This window comes from Gorilla gorilla, chromosome 3 (assembly GCF_029281585.2).
Source record: "Gorilla gorilla gorilla isolate KB3781 chromosome 3, NHGRI_mGorGor1-v2.1_pri, whole genome shotgun sequence".
Taxonomy (NCBI): Eukaryota; Metazoa; Chordata; class Mammalia; order Primates; family Hominidae; genus Gorilla; species Gorilla gorilla.
The window spans coordinates 58,291,662-58,308,022 of record NC_073227.2 but is presented as its reverse complement, the minus strand read 5'-3'; the positions used below and the strand labels follow the sequence as shown (position 1 = coordinate 58,308,022).

Genomic DNA, 16,361 nt, shown 5'->3' with positions numbered 1-16,361 from the left:
CTTAGTTTTGAGAATCATGCATTGGGAATGCTGCATTGGTCATTCCATATATTATATTCTACAAAAAATAAAACAAGACCAGGAAAAGACTTCATAAACTTGAACCATATGAAATTGCCTGTATTCAATGGTTTTTTTAACTTACAAACAGGGCAATTTCATATGGTTCCCACTTGTAGATTATACTGTATATTTTTATAGTTATATTTTAAATTATTTTTATTTTATATAAAGTACTGAATATGTGGGCTGCTCCCATCACCTGATAATGATGCTATATAAATTGTTGAATTCTTCAAAATACTCTACATTCAAATTTTGAGCAGTAATCAATTAATTATAAAATTTTCTAAATTTTGCAAAAAAAAAAGACAAGTTAATAATACATTTTAAATAATGGCCAACTACAGAAAATTAGTTAAGAGTCAAAGTTTAGTCATATATGATACTGGAAGAAAATATAATACACAGAATCTGAAATAGTAAATGTAAACATCTCTGATTTGAGTTTGAATTGAGTTTTGAACCTGGATTTTGAATATGAATGTTCCTGAAACGCTAAGTTGACTGTGCTTCATAATAAATAATGAACCCTTATAATGCTTGTATGATCCAAGGGTATAAAAACTTTCTTGCTATTTGTCCCTAAATATTCATTCACTACCCTAACACACCCAGTCCCACACTCCAAAGACACAATATCCTTTTTTAAAGACTACTGCAAATAGCTGCTTAAAGCAACACAGACTTATCTTCTTGGTCAAGATACTGGTTTCCATGCTGTCTTCCTACATTTGTTTTATAGTGTTAAGAGGTCCTGCTTAGATCTTCCCAAGACTTCTTTAAGTGCAATGGGAAGCTATGCCAGTATTTAATGTTTTCAAAATGCATTTCAGAAATTTAGCCTTCATTTTCCTGCAGATAAACAAAAATAGGCAGTAAAATGTTATCATATAAACTGGAGATCTACTTTTTAAAAAGCTAGTCATTAAAGAAATAAAGTGAATTAGCAACATTTTTTGGAAAAAGTACAAAATGTTTACTTCATACTTATCAAAGTCATAATTCATATATATTTGCTTAATTATTTATCACGTTTCCTCCTCTTCCTCCTATGGTGTTATAAACACCATAAAGGTAGGGATTCTGTTTGTTTTATTCATATTTGTGTGTATGTGTGTATTTGTTTATATGCATCTGATATGTGTATATACACACAGGATATATACAAACACATATGTCTACATAGAATATATGTAGATATATACTTATGTGTATAATGTGCTACTAGTATACTATAAGCTAAATTAAGTATTTGTTGTATTAATGAATAAATGAAACTTTAAAATCTAGTCTATAAGCATCTATCTGATGTTTTTATCTCTTTAACAATAAATCTCCATCAGCACCACAACTTAAGTTTACTTAGAGTACACTGTCTCTAGTTTTCAGCTTTTTACTTACTTTCTGAATTACTGAATCTCAAATATCTCACAGGCCTTCTTTGAGAAGATATGTAAGATATGTGCATACATATATACACAATAAACAGTAAAACTTGAAATTTTCATTTACTCCTAACCTTTCCTCTTTTCTCAGTATCTGTTCTTTGGTTTTAGCAATACGAAATCATAAGTCAATGTACAAATGTTGAGAGTCTGCAATGTGACAGGCAATGTGTTTGGCACTAGCAATAAAGGGAGGGAGTTCTCTGAGCAGAGAAATATAAATGAAAACAAATTAGCATACAAATAGAAGAGTGCCAATAGAAGTATACACAATGTGTTACATATGTTTGAAGAGAGGACGGCTGTACTTCAGGAACAATTAAGATGTGAAGGTAGGAGAAAAATTTCACAGTAACTTTGTTATATCTTGAAGGAAGACCATGGGGTCTCACTAAATGTCAGGAGGAACATTCATTGTAGGCAGACGAAACAACAAATACGTAGGCAGTCTCTCTGCCACGCCCTTCATTTAGTTCTGCAAAAAGTGACAGTAGCACCATCAAGCTGCACTGGTCCACTCCAATGGTTCTAAATTGCATTATCATTTTTTCCTCTTGCTTAAATCAACTTTTATTATGTAGTATGGAAATTTAACCTGGTGCAAAAGGCCCTTCATAGTCAGAATGATCACTTCAGCTTTATCTGACAACTTCCAACATCTATTTGTGAGTGTATCTCAAGTCTCATGACCCTTGCAAGGGCTATGTTCTCTCAACCCAGAATATTGTCTTTCTCCTACTACTAATTCTGCTTGCTTTTAAAAACTAAACACAGTTATTATGTATTCAAAGAAGCTTTTATGAAATTGAATGTGCACCCCTGTAGCAGCATGTCAGTATTTGTTTTTTCACATTGATCACAACGTGCCATCAGAATGTGGCTTATTGATTTGCCTCATCACAAAAGTCTCAACTTGATGATAACTATCTCTCTTATCTCTGCCTCACTTGCAGAGGGCACCAAATATAGGGACCCATGAAAAAAACTTAAATAACCTACAATGTGGGATACTTTAAATAGTTCTCTAGTGCCTTAAGAATGTTAATGTGTTCTCCATATTAACTAGCTATTAACTCTTTGAAATCATAGAATTAAGCATTCAAAAGGACTTCAGGGCTATCTAACCCAGTGTATTAAAAAATATTTTTGACCATGACCCACAGTTAGAAATGTTCAACATCATGGCCTGGTACACATACTCGTATGTATGAATCTGAATCTGAATCATATATCCATAATACAATATTTACACTAATACTTAAGATACAGAAAAAATAAAATTAATACAAATCTTATTTTATTACTATTTAAATATACCAACAACAAATGAACAATACCAAAATAAACCAAAGAATAAACCAATAAACCAAAAATTGCTTTTAGCTATCCACAAATATTACTTCAAGGCCCATTAATGGTAACAACCTCACCCCTCATTCATTTACTTATAAACCTTCCCCACATTTCACAGATAAAAGTGAGGTCTTGAGAAGTACCAAATAAAAGAGTTCAAAGTTGGATCTTGAACACATCTAAATGATGGTACTCTTTCTACTTTACCAAAATGAGAAAGACAGGGCTTTTGCTAAGAAGCCATAGTCTGTCTGACTAATTCATTCTTTGAGACTAGATCCCTTGGGCAAAATACCTTTACTAATGAATTCAATAAACCCACTGTCTAAGCTTCTTCTTTATATACAAGCTATATTTTTTGACAGAATATTTGTTTTAAAAGCAGATCTGATTTGAAATCTAATTAGCAAGAATATTTTAAATCCTCCAAATAAGAAATGTTTGAGATGATGGATATGCTAATTACTCTGATCTGATCACTATATATTACATGTACTGAAATAGCGCTATGTACCCCATAAATATGTACAATTATTATATGTCAACTTAATAATAAAACAAAAAATCCTCAGAACTCTAACAAACTCTGGATCAAAGCTGATGAGGCTTCAATATAGAAATTTCATGTTGTAATGATATTTTCAGGGTGGAAAAGTGAGTGTTTAGAGATGATGCCGTAAGTTGGGAAGAGAAGAATCAGGCTGATAAAAAACACTTACTGAAGAATTCTGAAATAAATTAGAATAAGAGAACTCCAAATTTTTCTAATTTTTTAAAGAAATTTTTAGCATATTATATTTATATGAATGTTAGTTAAATATAAAAGTTTTTTCTACTGTACATTTTGTCTTATTCTGTCTTTATCTTAATAAGAAATATACTTTGTTGTATTTAGTAAGAAGTACAGATAATATGCTATATCATGCTATCATGATGGGTTTATATGGGAGATTTATGCATGAAATGGAAGTCTTCCTTAGGCTTATGCTGTCATTTGAAAGTAAATTAGGGAGGGCAGGAACACTCATCATTTAAGAGTGCCAGAGCCTACAGGCTTTAAGTATTTAGGTTAATTGAAGACAAAATCAAATGACTGAACAATTAAAATTATCACAAAATCATGATTAAGTTGGAAACATCAGTCAGTGCAGAACATGTGGGAAATCTGTGTCTGTAGAAAGATCGAGAACCCTTTTAAGAAACAAGGCTAGACTTAGCACAAGTTTGAATGAAATCATCCATCAAATATCAATTATTCCCTTCGAAGTCTATAAAACAATAGCCTGAATATTACCTAAACATAAATATATAATACAAATTTATTTACCTTAAATTCAACAATTGATCAATTATTTTGGAGTTCAATTATGATGATACAGAGTCTAGATTTTGTTAATTTGATAATTTTTTACATATGAGTATTTTAATTTTAATCATTTCACTCATGATATACAAAATAACCTATCATAGTTTCTATTAGAGTTAAATAAAAATTCTAGTAGACTCTCCTCTTAAATTTATATTTAATTTTCCCAGAATATACATCAATAAGCAACGTATGATAAAAATGTATACCATGCTATGTAACATGGAAAAGTAACTAAACGGGCTATATTAAACACTTTATTCTTTGAAGTGTAGGTTTTTCTAAATGTTTTAAATATTAATATAGTTAACTTATTACCTCACATCATTTCTATTTCTTTTATTTAGAAACAAAAAACACCACATTCGCCTCTGTTGTTCAAAAAAATTCTGATATTTAAAAACAACAACAATAAAACTTTAATATAAAATACAATAACACACATTAAAACTCTAATGTTTAAATCAATCTCCACCAGCCAACATCTGTACTACCTGTCTCAGGAATTGTAAACCTCTGTCCCCACTGATAACCTTTACTGAGAAAAGCTGAATACTTACGCGTACATCATGAACCCAGGACTGGGGCAGCTTCTATTCAGTCACCATCTGATCTGTATCAGCAGGTTAGGACTTGGAGGCTGCAAAATAATGACAGTCACTGGCAACAAGAAAGGAAACAAGTTTGACAGGTTTAGTGAGTGAGGTATGCAGTCTTCTAGCCTGATAAGAACAAGAACATGATCAATTTTGTGCCAACTGGCTCCACACAGTGAAGTAATTGTCAATATCCGCATAGAGAAGCTCCAAGTAGTAGAGGGCTCAGAATGTGCAACTTGTGATGATTCAGAAGACCACACTTTTCCAGTTGGGGAAGTATGATAAGCATTGAGGTGTGGCCCCAGTTTGCTTTCCAAAAAAAAAAAAAAAAAAAAACCAACAAAACAAAACTCACTAGAGCACACTGATGGCACTTCTTATTTGTTCATTAGAAATGTTCAGTCTCTTCCCTCTGAGGGAATAACAAGGTGTAGCGGAGCGGAGAAGACCTGAGTTATGAACCAGGGCACCTGTCTCAGCCATTATTCAGCTTATTGGGACTTACTTTCCTCCTAAGGAAAATGGCAGGACTGTATTAGCTTTTCTTAATACTGTCCATTTTAGCTCTAAATATAATAGAATGTATTGAAACAATTTATTTACCCCAAAAAAAGGCAGAAAAGGAAGGTAAATATCAAAAGCAAAAACGTATTTTCTTCTTTCTTATTATTAGGAATAACTTTGTCCATCTTAGTGGTATGAATTCCCAGTATTTACAAACCGTCCCTTTAAATACTTTCACATATCTATAGAGAATTTAGTATAAATACATGAACTTCTTATAAAGATCAGAAAAGTTACAAAACAGAAATTACAATTTTAAGAGGTATTAAGGCTCAGAGTCAAAGGATATTAAAGAAAAATGATAAATTTTTATTTTGGTTTTACACAATATCTTCATCTAAAATGCTAAAAATGCAATGTGCCTCTAATTGTAATACTTTCATTATAATGCTCTGCAAAGGTATTAAAAGGAACTATATTTTCCAAAACATTTGACAAATGAAAAAAATGAAACAGATTGTCAGTTTGTATAAACACCAACAGTATGACAAAAGACATATGACAATACAATTTTGAGTAGAACTAAAAATGTCTAAATAAGTAGTTAATAAAATTTACCAGTCAGTTCACACTGAAAACTATAACTTCATTTAGCAAAAGTAACTTTCATCTTTGGAGCATTACTTTTTTTCAAAAGTAAAAAATTCCAAAATCTAATAAAAAGGTGCTAGAAAAATTATATTTGTTTAGTATATAAATATAACTGATTATTTTCATTTTTATATAGTATATGTAGTAGTATTTGTGCTAATTTGAAATTAACATTGTGTAAATATTCTTTTTAAATGGTTTTCATGTTTACATTTAAGCATTTCACATAATAAACTAATATTTTATAATCCTTATTTGTTAAAATTCATAAATATATTCTCAGCCTCTTACATTAGTAAATAATAATACAGCAGACAATAAGCTCTGTGGCTTAACTGAGGGAAATTAGGCTTTACAAGAAACATGTCCAAGTAATTACAAGCAAGTCCAGCAACCAGCTTTGAGGATTCTGGATTAAAAAATGTGGTATGTATAGATTTATTCTCTCAAGAAAATCAGTGTTTTCATATTGAATCACAGGACATGGTGGGGGGAACTTAGGAGATACAGCAATATTTACTTTAACCATGTTTAAAAAGTTAAAGATTACAGTAGAAGCTGTTTTATTTTTAATGGCTCAAAAATAGAGATTTAATTGTCTCCCATCGGAATATTTTCTGTTTGGCCATTCTTTCAAATGATCTTTTATTTGAATAGTTTTAAAGTTTGTGTTTATTGGTTTTTATTTTCCCCCTCCTTCAGCTTTCAGTGACTATGTAAAATAACTCATTTTTTTCTCTGACATAACAGCTTTACCACAGTGGGGTGACAGTATACCAGGCTACTAGATAAGATGCCTGGGTTCAGTTTCTGGCACTGGCATGAATTACCTTTGTGAAAATAGGAATCTTCTTAACCTTTCTACATCTCAGATCCTCCCTCTATAAAATGGAGATAATATTTGTCTCTAATTTAAAGGGGATAATAAATGTAAAGGACTTAAAATAGTATCTGTCCCATATTAATGTCCTTAGCACAGCTAGGTACTTTATTTTTTCTCACCCCTTTTTTTTGTGATTAGCACTATATTGCTAATTGTTCTCAATAGACTTCAAAAGTGGTATTTTCTAAACTCTTCTGTCTATATGGCTCTCTTTTCAACAATATATTGTCTCACGTTCTTTGCTTCAATTGTGATAAATAGGAGGAAGGGTATTAAGATGAATGACTAGAAGCACTTCACACTTGCCTCCTCCACTAAAAGTACCAAAATTAGTGAGTAATCACACTTTGAATAGGTCAAAAAACATGAGAATTTAACAGAAAAGTAACAGGGAATACCAAAAGCAAGAAGAGGGGAGTGAAGATGACCTGCTCTGTCATTGCTGGCTAGGAGCCAAGAGACTCCCCAATACAGGGAAATGGTGAGAGACACTCAGAGGTCCAAATGTCTACCGTGGACTTTGGCAATCCTTGCCACAGCCCCTCAACCCTATAAGCCTTTAAACTAACATAGGCAGCTGCTGAGAGATTGTGTGACAACACTACCCCAAGATGAAGCCCAAACTGGATTCCACAAATTCCTGGATACCTAAGCAGCTACCACAAGGTGCCATTTTAGAGCCCTACCCCCAAACATCTATGTGCTGTCCTAGAGCCCAGTGGTGCTGGGACTGAGGTGCAAGAGAAGCAGCAGCAGTTGCCCCTGTGGCACAGGCAGAAGCAATCATGGCATAATGCACACAGGGCTAAGATGCAAGTGAGGTGCCAGCTACCACAGCAGGGCCTGAGGAGTGGGCACTGTGGGGGCTAAGGCATAAGTAGTGCACAGATTCCCACCCACCAGCATAGGCTGCTATCACTGAAGGTGGCACTGCCTCTGCCAGTGGCAGGGCAGCAGCACATTCACTGCCACTCCTCACTTGAGCATCCTCCCAATGGCCTAAGGATTGCCCTGGCATTGCCTACCATAGCCTATACAATCACAAACCAAAAAACAAGCCCACCCCACCTGGATTCAACACCCTGCTACATGCCAGAGCACACAGTATGGAAAACAGAGAATTACTCAGCCCAGTACTGTTGGCACCTGAATACTCTTCTCAAGGGCTTGAGATTAAGCCTATCTACCTGCCACTACCACCATAGCTGACACCTACCTGCAGGCACCACCTGCAGGCCTGGAGACTGACTCAACCAGTTCATTGCAGCCACCACCAACATCAGTTCACACTGCCTAGGACCTAAGTGGTTGTCTTGCCACTGCCATCACCCACATCACATCAGCTGCACAGAAGCCTAAGAACTTGCCCACTTGACAAGCCCACTCTAGCAACTATCAGCATCTAAGTAAGCTACCTAAAGGTCCAAAAATCAGCCTTCCTGGAACCAATGGTACCAGTGTATGCCACCGTGGGGCCCAAGAACAGGTACATTTAGCCCACCATTGCCACCACTCGGGCCCAAAGACTGGCCTACCTGTGCCAGTCTCCAAATATCTGCACCACAGCTTCATTAATAACATCACTTTAAACCACCAAGAAAATAACAGATACCACTGACAATATTTACAGCCAAATAAATCATACAGAGACTACACTAATGGACACACTGAGAATCAAGGCCAAAGCGCCTGAGTTATCAACACCATAGATTCAACCTCAGGAAAAAGTGCCCTCTATGACAGCAAATTCAAGAAATTCAAAGAAACAACTGTTACATCAATGTGCAGATATCAATGTTAGACCACAGAAAACATGAAAAAGCAAGGGAATGTGTATTAGTCTGTTCTCATGCTGCAATAAAGACACACCCAAGACTGGGTAATTTATAAAGGAAAGAAGTTTAATGGACTCATAGTTCCACGTGGCTGGGAAAGCCTCACAATCATGGCAGAAGGCAAAGGAGAAGCAAAGGCACATCTTGTCTTACATGGCAGCAGGCAAGAGAGAGGTCATGCAGGGGAACTACCCTTTATAAAACCATCAGATCTCATGAGACTTACTCACTATCACGAGAACAGCACAGGAAAGACTTGCTCCCATGATTCAATTACCTCCCACCAGGTCCTTCCTACAACACATGGGAATTGTGGGAGCTACAATTCAAGATGAGATTTGGGTGGGGACACAGCTGAACCATATCAGAATATGACACCTTCAAAAGAACACAACAATTCTCCAGCAAAGGATACCAATTAAAAAATAATTCATGAAATCCCAGGCACAAAATAAATTTGATTCTAAAAATGCTCAGTAAGTCACAAGAAAATTCCAAAAATAATGCAAAGAAATCAGAAAAACAATTCAGGATATGACTGAGAAATTAACCAAAGAGACAGATATCATACAAAAAGAATCAGACATATTTTGGGACTGAAGAACAGCAATAGACTAGATCAAACAGAAAAATGTCAGACCTTGAAGACAGGTCTTTTGAAATATCCCAGACAGACAAAAATAAAGAACAAAATAAAAAAGAATGAGCAAAGCCTTAGTGTCCTATGGGACACCATAAAATGACAAAATATTTGAATTATCAGAGTCCCAGAAGGCGAAGAGAAAACAAAAGTGTTTGAAAACCTGTTTAACAAAATAATAGATGAAAACTTCCCAAGTCTAGCAAGAAATATAGACAGCTGAAATAGAGGAGGTGCTGAAATCACCAAACAGATACAACGCAAAAAGGATTTCTGCATTACACTTTATACTCAAAAGGTCTAAAGTCAAATAGATAAATCTAAAAACAGCAGAAAAAAAAAGTATCTAGTCACCTATAAAGGAACTCCCATCAGACTAACAATGAATTTCTCAGCAGGAACTTTACAGGCCAGGAGAGAATGGGATGATATGTTGAAAGTGTTAAAAAAAAAAAAAAAATACACCCTGCCACCCAAAAATACTATATCCAGCAAAATTACCCTTCATAAATGGAGAAATAGTCTTTCCCAGACAAGCAAAATCTGCGAGAATTCATCACCACTAGCTGTTCCTACAAGAAATGCTCAAGGTAGCCCTAAAGCTGTAAGCAAAAGGATGGCATTTACTATCACGAGCCCACATGACAGTATAACACTCACCGATAAAGCAAATACAAAAATGAGAGAGAAAAAGAGCTAAAATAGTACCACTACAGAAAACCGCCAAGCCACAATGACAATAGGAGAAAAAGAGAGGAACAAAAAATACAGAAAACAACCTGAAAACAATTAACACTATGATATAAACAAAACCAGACATATCAATGATAGCCTTGAATGTAAATAAATTAAATTTTCAAAGATACAGACAACAGATAAAAAACCATGACCCAAATATATACTGCTTATAGGAAACACACTCTACCTCTGACAAACTGATAAAGCACTAAATCCAGGGAGAGGATTTAGCAATTCTAAATATATATGTGCCAACACTGCAGCACCCATATTCATAAAGTGGGATTTATCCTAGGGGTACAAGAATGGTTTAAAATACATAAATCAATAAATATATCACATTAACAGAAAACAAACATAATTCATCACATCAACAGAAGGACAAAATCCAAAACCATATTATCAGTCTCAATAGACACAGTAAAAGCATTTGATACAATTCAACACCCCTTCAGGATAAAAGCTCTCAACAAACTAGGCTTAAAAGGAACATACCTCAAAATAATAAAGGCCATATATGACAAACTGACAGCTAACATTATATTGAATGGAAAAAAAGTTGAAAGTCTTTCCTCTGAGAACTCGAATAAGACAAGGGGGTCCACTTTTACTGCTCCTGTTCAGCACAGTAATGGAAGTCCTAGTCAGAGCAATCAGAAAAAAGAAAGAAAGAAAAGATAATCAAATTGGAAAAGAGGAAGTCAAATTGTCTCTCATTGCAGATGACATGAGTTTATATTTAGAAAAACCAAGTCTTTACCAAAAAACTCTTAGATCTGACATGCAAATTCAATGAAGTTGTAGGATACAAAGTCAACATACCAAAATCAGAAGTGTTTCTATACACCAATAATGAAATAGCCAAAAAAGAAATGACGAACACAATCCAATTTACAATAACTACAAGAAAATATAATACATAGAAATAAATTTAACCAAGGAATGGAAAGATCTCTGTAAGAAAAACTACAAAATACTCATGAGAGAAATCAAAGAGGACACAAACAAACCAAAAGACATTCTATTCTCATGGACTGGAAGAATTAATATCTTTAAAATGACCACACTGCCAAAAGCAATCTACAGATTCAATATGATTTCTATCAAAATACTAACATCATTTTTCACAGAAATAGAAAAAAGAATCCTAAAATTTTATGGAACAAATAAGAGCCTGAATAGACAAAGCAATCCTGAATAAAAAGAGCAAAGCTGGAGGAATGACACTACCTGATATCAAAACATATTACAAGGCTATATTAACCAAAATAGCATAACATTGGTGTGAAAACAGACACTTAGGCCAATGGAACAGAATAGAGCACACAGAAATAAATCTACATATTTAGAGCCAACTGATTTTCAAAAATGGTGCCAAGGACATACATGGGTGAAAGGGCACCCTCTTCAATAAATGGTGCTGGAAAAATTAGATATCCATGTGCAAAAGAATAAAACTGGACCCCATCCTTCACCATGTACAAAAATTAACTCGTAATGGATTAAAGACTTAAACATAAAACCCAAAGCTATAAAACTACCAAAAGAAAACATTGGGAAAATATTTTGTGACATCGATCTGGAAAAAACTTTATGGCTAAGACCTTAAAAGCATTGAGAACTAAAACAAAAATAGACAAATGGGAATATATTAAATTAAAAAGCCTCTGTACTGCAAAGGAAACCATAGTCAGGAGGCAACCTGTTAAATAGGACAAAATTCGTGCAAAATATTCATCTGACAAGACACTAATATACAGAATTCACATGGAACTCCAGCAACTGAACACATTAAAACACTCCAGCAAATAAGCACATTAAAAAGTGGGCAAAGGCAGGAGTTCAAGACCAGCCTGGGCAGCATAGTGATACCCCATCTCTACAAAAAGTAAAATACAATAAAAATTAGCTGGGTGTGGTAGCACATGCCTGTAGTCCTAGCTAGTTGGGGGTCTGAAGCACTGGGGTTGCCTGAGCCCAGGAGTTTGAGGTTACAGTGAGCTTTGATTATGCACTCCAGCCTGGGTGACAGAGTGAGATCCTGTCTCTAAGAAAAACAAAAACAGTAACCAAAAAAAAAAAAAGTGAGCAAAGGATACGAACAGGTAATTCTCAAAAGAAAATATATAGGCTGGCTGTGGTGGCTCACACCTGTAATCCCAGTGCTTCGGGAGGCCGAGGCAGGTGGATGATGAGGTCAGGAGTTCAAGACCAGCCTGGCCAACATGGTAAAACTCCATCACTACTAAAAATACAAAAATTAGCCAGGTGTGATGGCGGGCACCTATAATCCCAGCTACTCGGGAGGCTGAGGCAGGAGAATTGCTTGAAACCAGAAGGCAGAGGTTGCAGTGAGCCGAGGTCATACCAACAGGTATATAAAAAAATCATCAACATTGCCAAGCATCAGGGAAATGCAAATCAAAATCACAACGAGATGTCATCTTACCCCAGTTAGAATGGCTGTTATTTAAAAATAAATAAATAACAGATGCTAGAGAGGATACAGAGAAAATGGAACTCTTATACACTGTGAGTGGCAATGTAAGTTAGTATAACCACTATAGAATACAGTATGAAGATTTCTCAAAAAACTAAAAGTAGAACTGCCATACAACCCAATAATCCCGTTACTGGGTATCTATACAAAAGAAAATAAACCAGTTTATCAAAAGGACACCTACACTTGCATGTTTATTGCAGCACTATTCACAATGGTAAAGGTATGGAGCGAAGCTAAGTGTTCACAAACAGACAAATGGATAAAGAAAATGTGGCATATATAAACAATGGAATACGATTAGGTCATAAAAGAGAATAGTCGTATCATTTGCAGCAACATGGATGGAACTGGAGGTCACTGTGTTAAATTAAATAAGCCAGGCAGAGAAAGACAAATTCCACATGTTCCCATGCAGATAGAGAATAAAGTGATAGATACCCATGGCTGGGAAGGGAGTGAGTGTAGGATGGGCCAATGAAGAGAGGTTGGTGAATGGGTACAAAGTTATAATTAGATAGAAGAAATGAATTCTAATATTTGATAGTAGACTAGGGTACCTATAGTTGTCAACAATATATTGCATATTTCAAGGTAGCTAGAACAGAAGACTTGAAATGTTACCAACAAATAGAAATGATAAATACTCCTCAAGGTGATGGATATTCTCAAATACCCTGACGTAATCACTACACATTCTATGCATGTAGAAAGCACTCATATGTATCCTATAAATATGTAAAATATTATTTGTCTGCAAAAAGCAGGATAACAGTTTATGTGTGGGAGGGGTGAGGAAGGTACATGGGAATTCCTTGAACCTTCTGTTCAATTTCATGATAAACTTAAAATATACTGTATTCTGAAAGAATACAGTATATTAAAAATAAACAAAAATGTGATGATTAAAACATTGAACTATTAGGTCCTATTTCGTGTAGCATGTGAAGATTTTAAGATCTTCGTATGGCTTTACAAGCCTTCATAAAACAAATTCTGAGGGTTGACAAGCATTAGTAATTTATACTATAAAAGTGAAATTACTATACGTGAATTTTATTTCATTAGCATTCAGCACCCTTAGTTAGACACATATTGCCACATGTGGTCCAATACCACACTGTTTTTTTTGTTTGTTTGTTTTTTGGTTTTTTTTTTTTCAAGACAGATTCTCACTCTGTCGCACAAGCTGGAGTGCTGTGGCATGGTCTTGCCTCACTGCAACCTCTGCCTCCTGGGTTCAAGCGATTCTCCTGCCTCAGTCTTTCCAGTAGCTGGGATTACAGGTGGGTGCCACCACGCCGGGCTAATTTTTGTATCTTTAGTAGAGACGGGGTTTCACCTTATTGGCCAGGCTGCTCACGAACTCCTGACCTCAAGTGATCCGCTGGCCTCGGCCTCCCAAAGTTCTGGGATTACAGGCATGAGCCACCATGCCTAGCCCACACTGGTTTCTATTGCTGCACTGTTGAATGATTTATTATCAGTCAAAAGATAATGCATGTTTGATGCAATACATCAATAAGGAAAAGTCAACGATAAAATGACATTACCCCAGGATGTCAAGGGGAGAGTTAAGATATTGCCAAATTAATCATGTTTCTTCAAAACCAAAGAAATTTTTCTAAAACCCCAACATTTAGAATATGCTCTCTAAAAGGATTCTGTGCCCTTCCCTGTAATTTTGGACTTTAAAATAAATTAATTAAATGTTTAATAAATGAGTCATCAGCAAATAATTTTATTTATACCTACTAATAACCTAAAGGTTGGCCTTAAGTTTTGCCTTGTGCTTGTGATGCTATTGTGTACTATTTTTCCACTAAAGAAAGAACATAAGAGAATTTAGTGCAGAATCACACCTTTCCAAGTACGAGCAATCAGATCCAAAAGATGAGCATTCAGAAGACGCAATCTTGGAAAGAAGAGGCCACCTTCAATGGAGACAGAGAGTCCCATGAGTTAGAATGAATGAATCATAGGCCCGAGGAAAGGGAGACCAAATTGAGTGGCCTTTATTATAAGAATTGATAGGATTTGTCTCAAAAAACTAAGACAATAAAAATTGGAGAAACACTATAAAATCTATTCATTTCTATGGATCACTTCCATTTGCTCATTAAATTCTGGAACTGAGAAAAACGTAATATACGTACATTTTAACTCAAAAAGTGTGTCTTGGAACACATCAATGTTCAAGTCAATAATTTTTTGTCAGATCTTAATTGTTTCTTTTAGAAAACTTTATTTTTAAGCAAAACATATATTTTACACATAAGAGAAAAAGATCACATTTGAATTATCAATATATAATTTAATTACTTCACTATAACCATATTCAAAGGTGTACATACTCCATTATTACTCGAAGGTAAAGTGTGAAATAGTGTCCTTGCTGATAAATATGTGTAATAGTACCTAAAACAATTTATCAGTTTTAAGCAGTACAGTGAAACTGCAGGAACTGACTTACACAGCATTCTTTGGTCTCCTCCTAGTTTTGGGAGTTTCTATTTTCCAACAGATTTCTAGCTGAACTCTATTATTTGTTTATTTCTCCTTCCAACACACATTCATGCTCACTAAAGACTATACTTGCCCATAAAAAGTATTTTCATCATATGACTATTTAAAAAAATCTTTTAATGACTCTGTTTTCTACCTCATCAAAAATATACCCAATGAACTTCAAAATTTTCTGAGAATTAAATCTATCCCAACTTCATTTCTCATAATAGGTCACATTATGAACTTTAAGTCTAACTAAGCTTTGTCATTTTTAAAACATGTAATTCTCATTGTAACTTTGTAATTTATCTTCTATTATCACAGCCTCCTTCCCATTGGAGTATTCTCTATATTCTTTTCTCTCACTTAAATATGACACTTTGAAAAAGCTCAATCTAATTACCAACGCCTTAACAAAATCTCTGTGAGATTAGGACAGCAGTTTCAAGTGCAGTTCCTGTGTATAGACTGCTTGGACTCAAATCTTTGTTCTGCTATGAACTTTTTGACTTTGGTTAAAGCACTTTTTCTGTGCCTCCATTTCTTTGTCTGCAAAAGAAAGATGAAAATAGCATTTATCTTTTAGAATAGTTGTGAGTAGCAAACGAAATAATGAATGTAGATGACTTGGAACACTAATAAATCAATTAATAAATATTACATCATTATCAACAATGACAATAGTTTAGTAGTAGTAGCATACTATTCCATAACTCTTAGGCTCTCCTCTATAAGTGATAGATTTCTTGGAATACTATGTAAGAAATCACTTAATAAGCCGGACACGGTGGCTCACACCTGTAATCCCAGCACTTTGGGAGGCCGAGCCAGGTGGATCAAAAGGTCAGGAGTTCAAGACCATCCTGGCCAAGATGGTGAAACCCCGTCTCTACTAAAAATAGAAAAATTAGATGGGTGTGGTGGTGGGCACCTGTAATCCCAGCTACTTGGGAGGCGGAGGCAGAGAATTGCTTGAACCTGGGAGGTGGAGGTTGCAGTGAGCCGAGATCGCGCCACTGCATTCCAGCCTGGGCGACAGAGCGAGACTCTGTCTCAAAAAAAAAAAAAAAAAGAAAAAAAACGAAATCACTTAATAAATATTACATCATCATCAACAACGACAACAGTTTAGTAACAGTAGCACACTATTCCATAACTCTTAGCCTCTCCTCTATAAGTGATAGATTTCTATTATTATAAGTGATAGATTTCTATCACTTATAATCCATGACATACAATTTAGCCCTTAATTATATGTGGATTTGTGTTATTTGCT

At 34.9% G+C, this 16,361-nt stretch overlaps 1 protein-coding gene across 1 annotated transcript in view; it reads right to left on the bottom strand.

Moving 5' to 3' along the window:
• TMPRSS11F (transmembrane serine protease 11F) overlaps positions 1-16,361 on the bottom strand; it is a 136,762-nt gene that overhangs the window by 72,966 nt on the left and 47,435 nt on the right. Inside the window, exon 2 of the mRNA XM_004038740.5 lies at positions 4,788-4,867. Coding sequence (XP_004038788.3) covers positions 4,788-4,798 — 11 coding nt within the window. The 5' untranslated portion in view covers positions 4,799-4,867. The remainder of the gene's footprint in view (positions 1-4,787; positions 4,868-16,361) is intronic.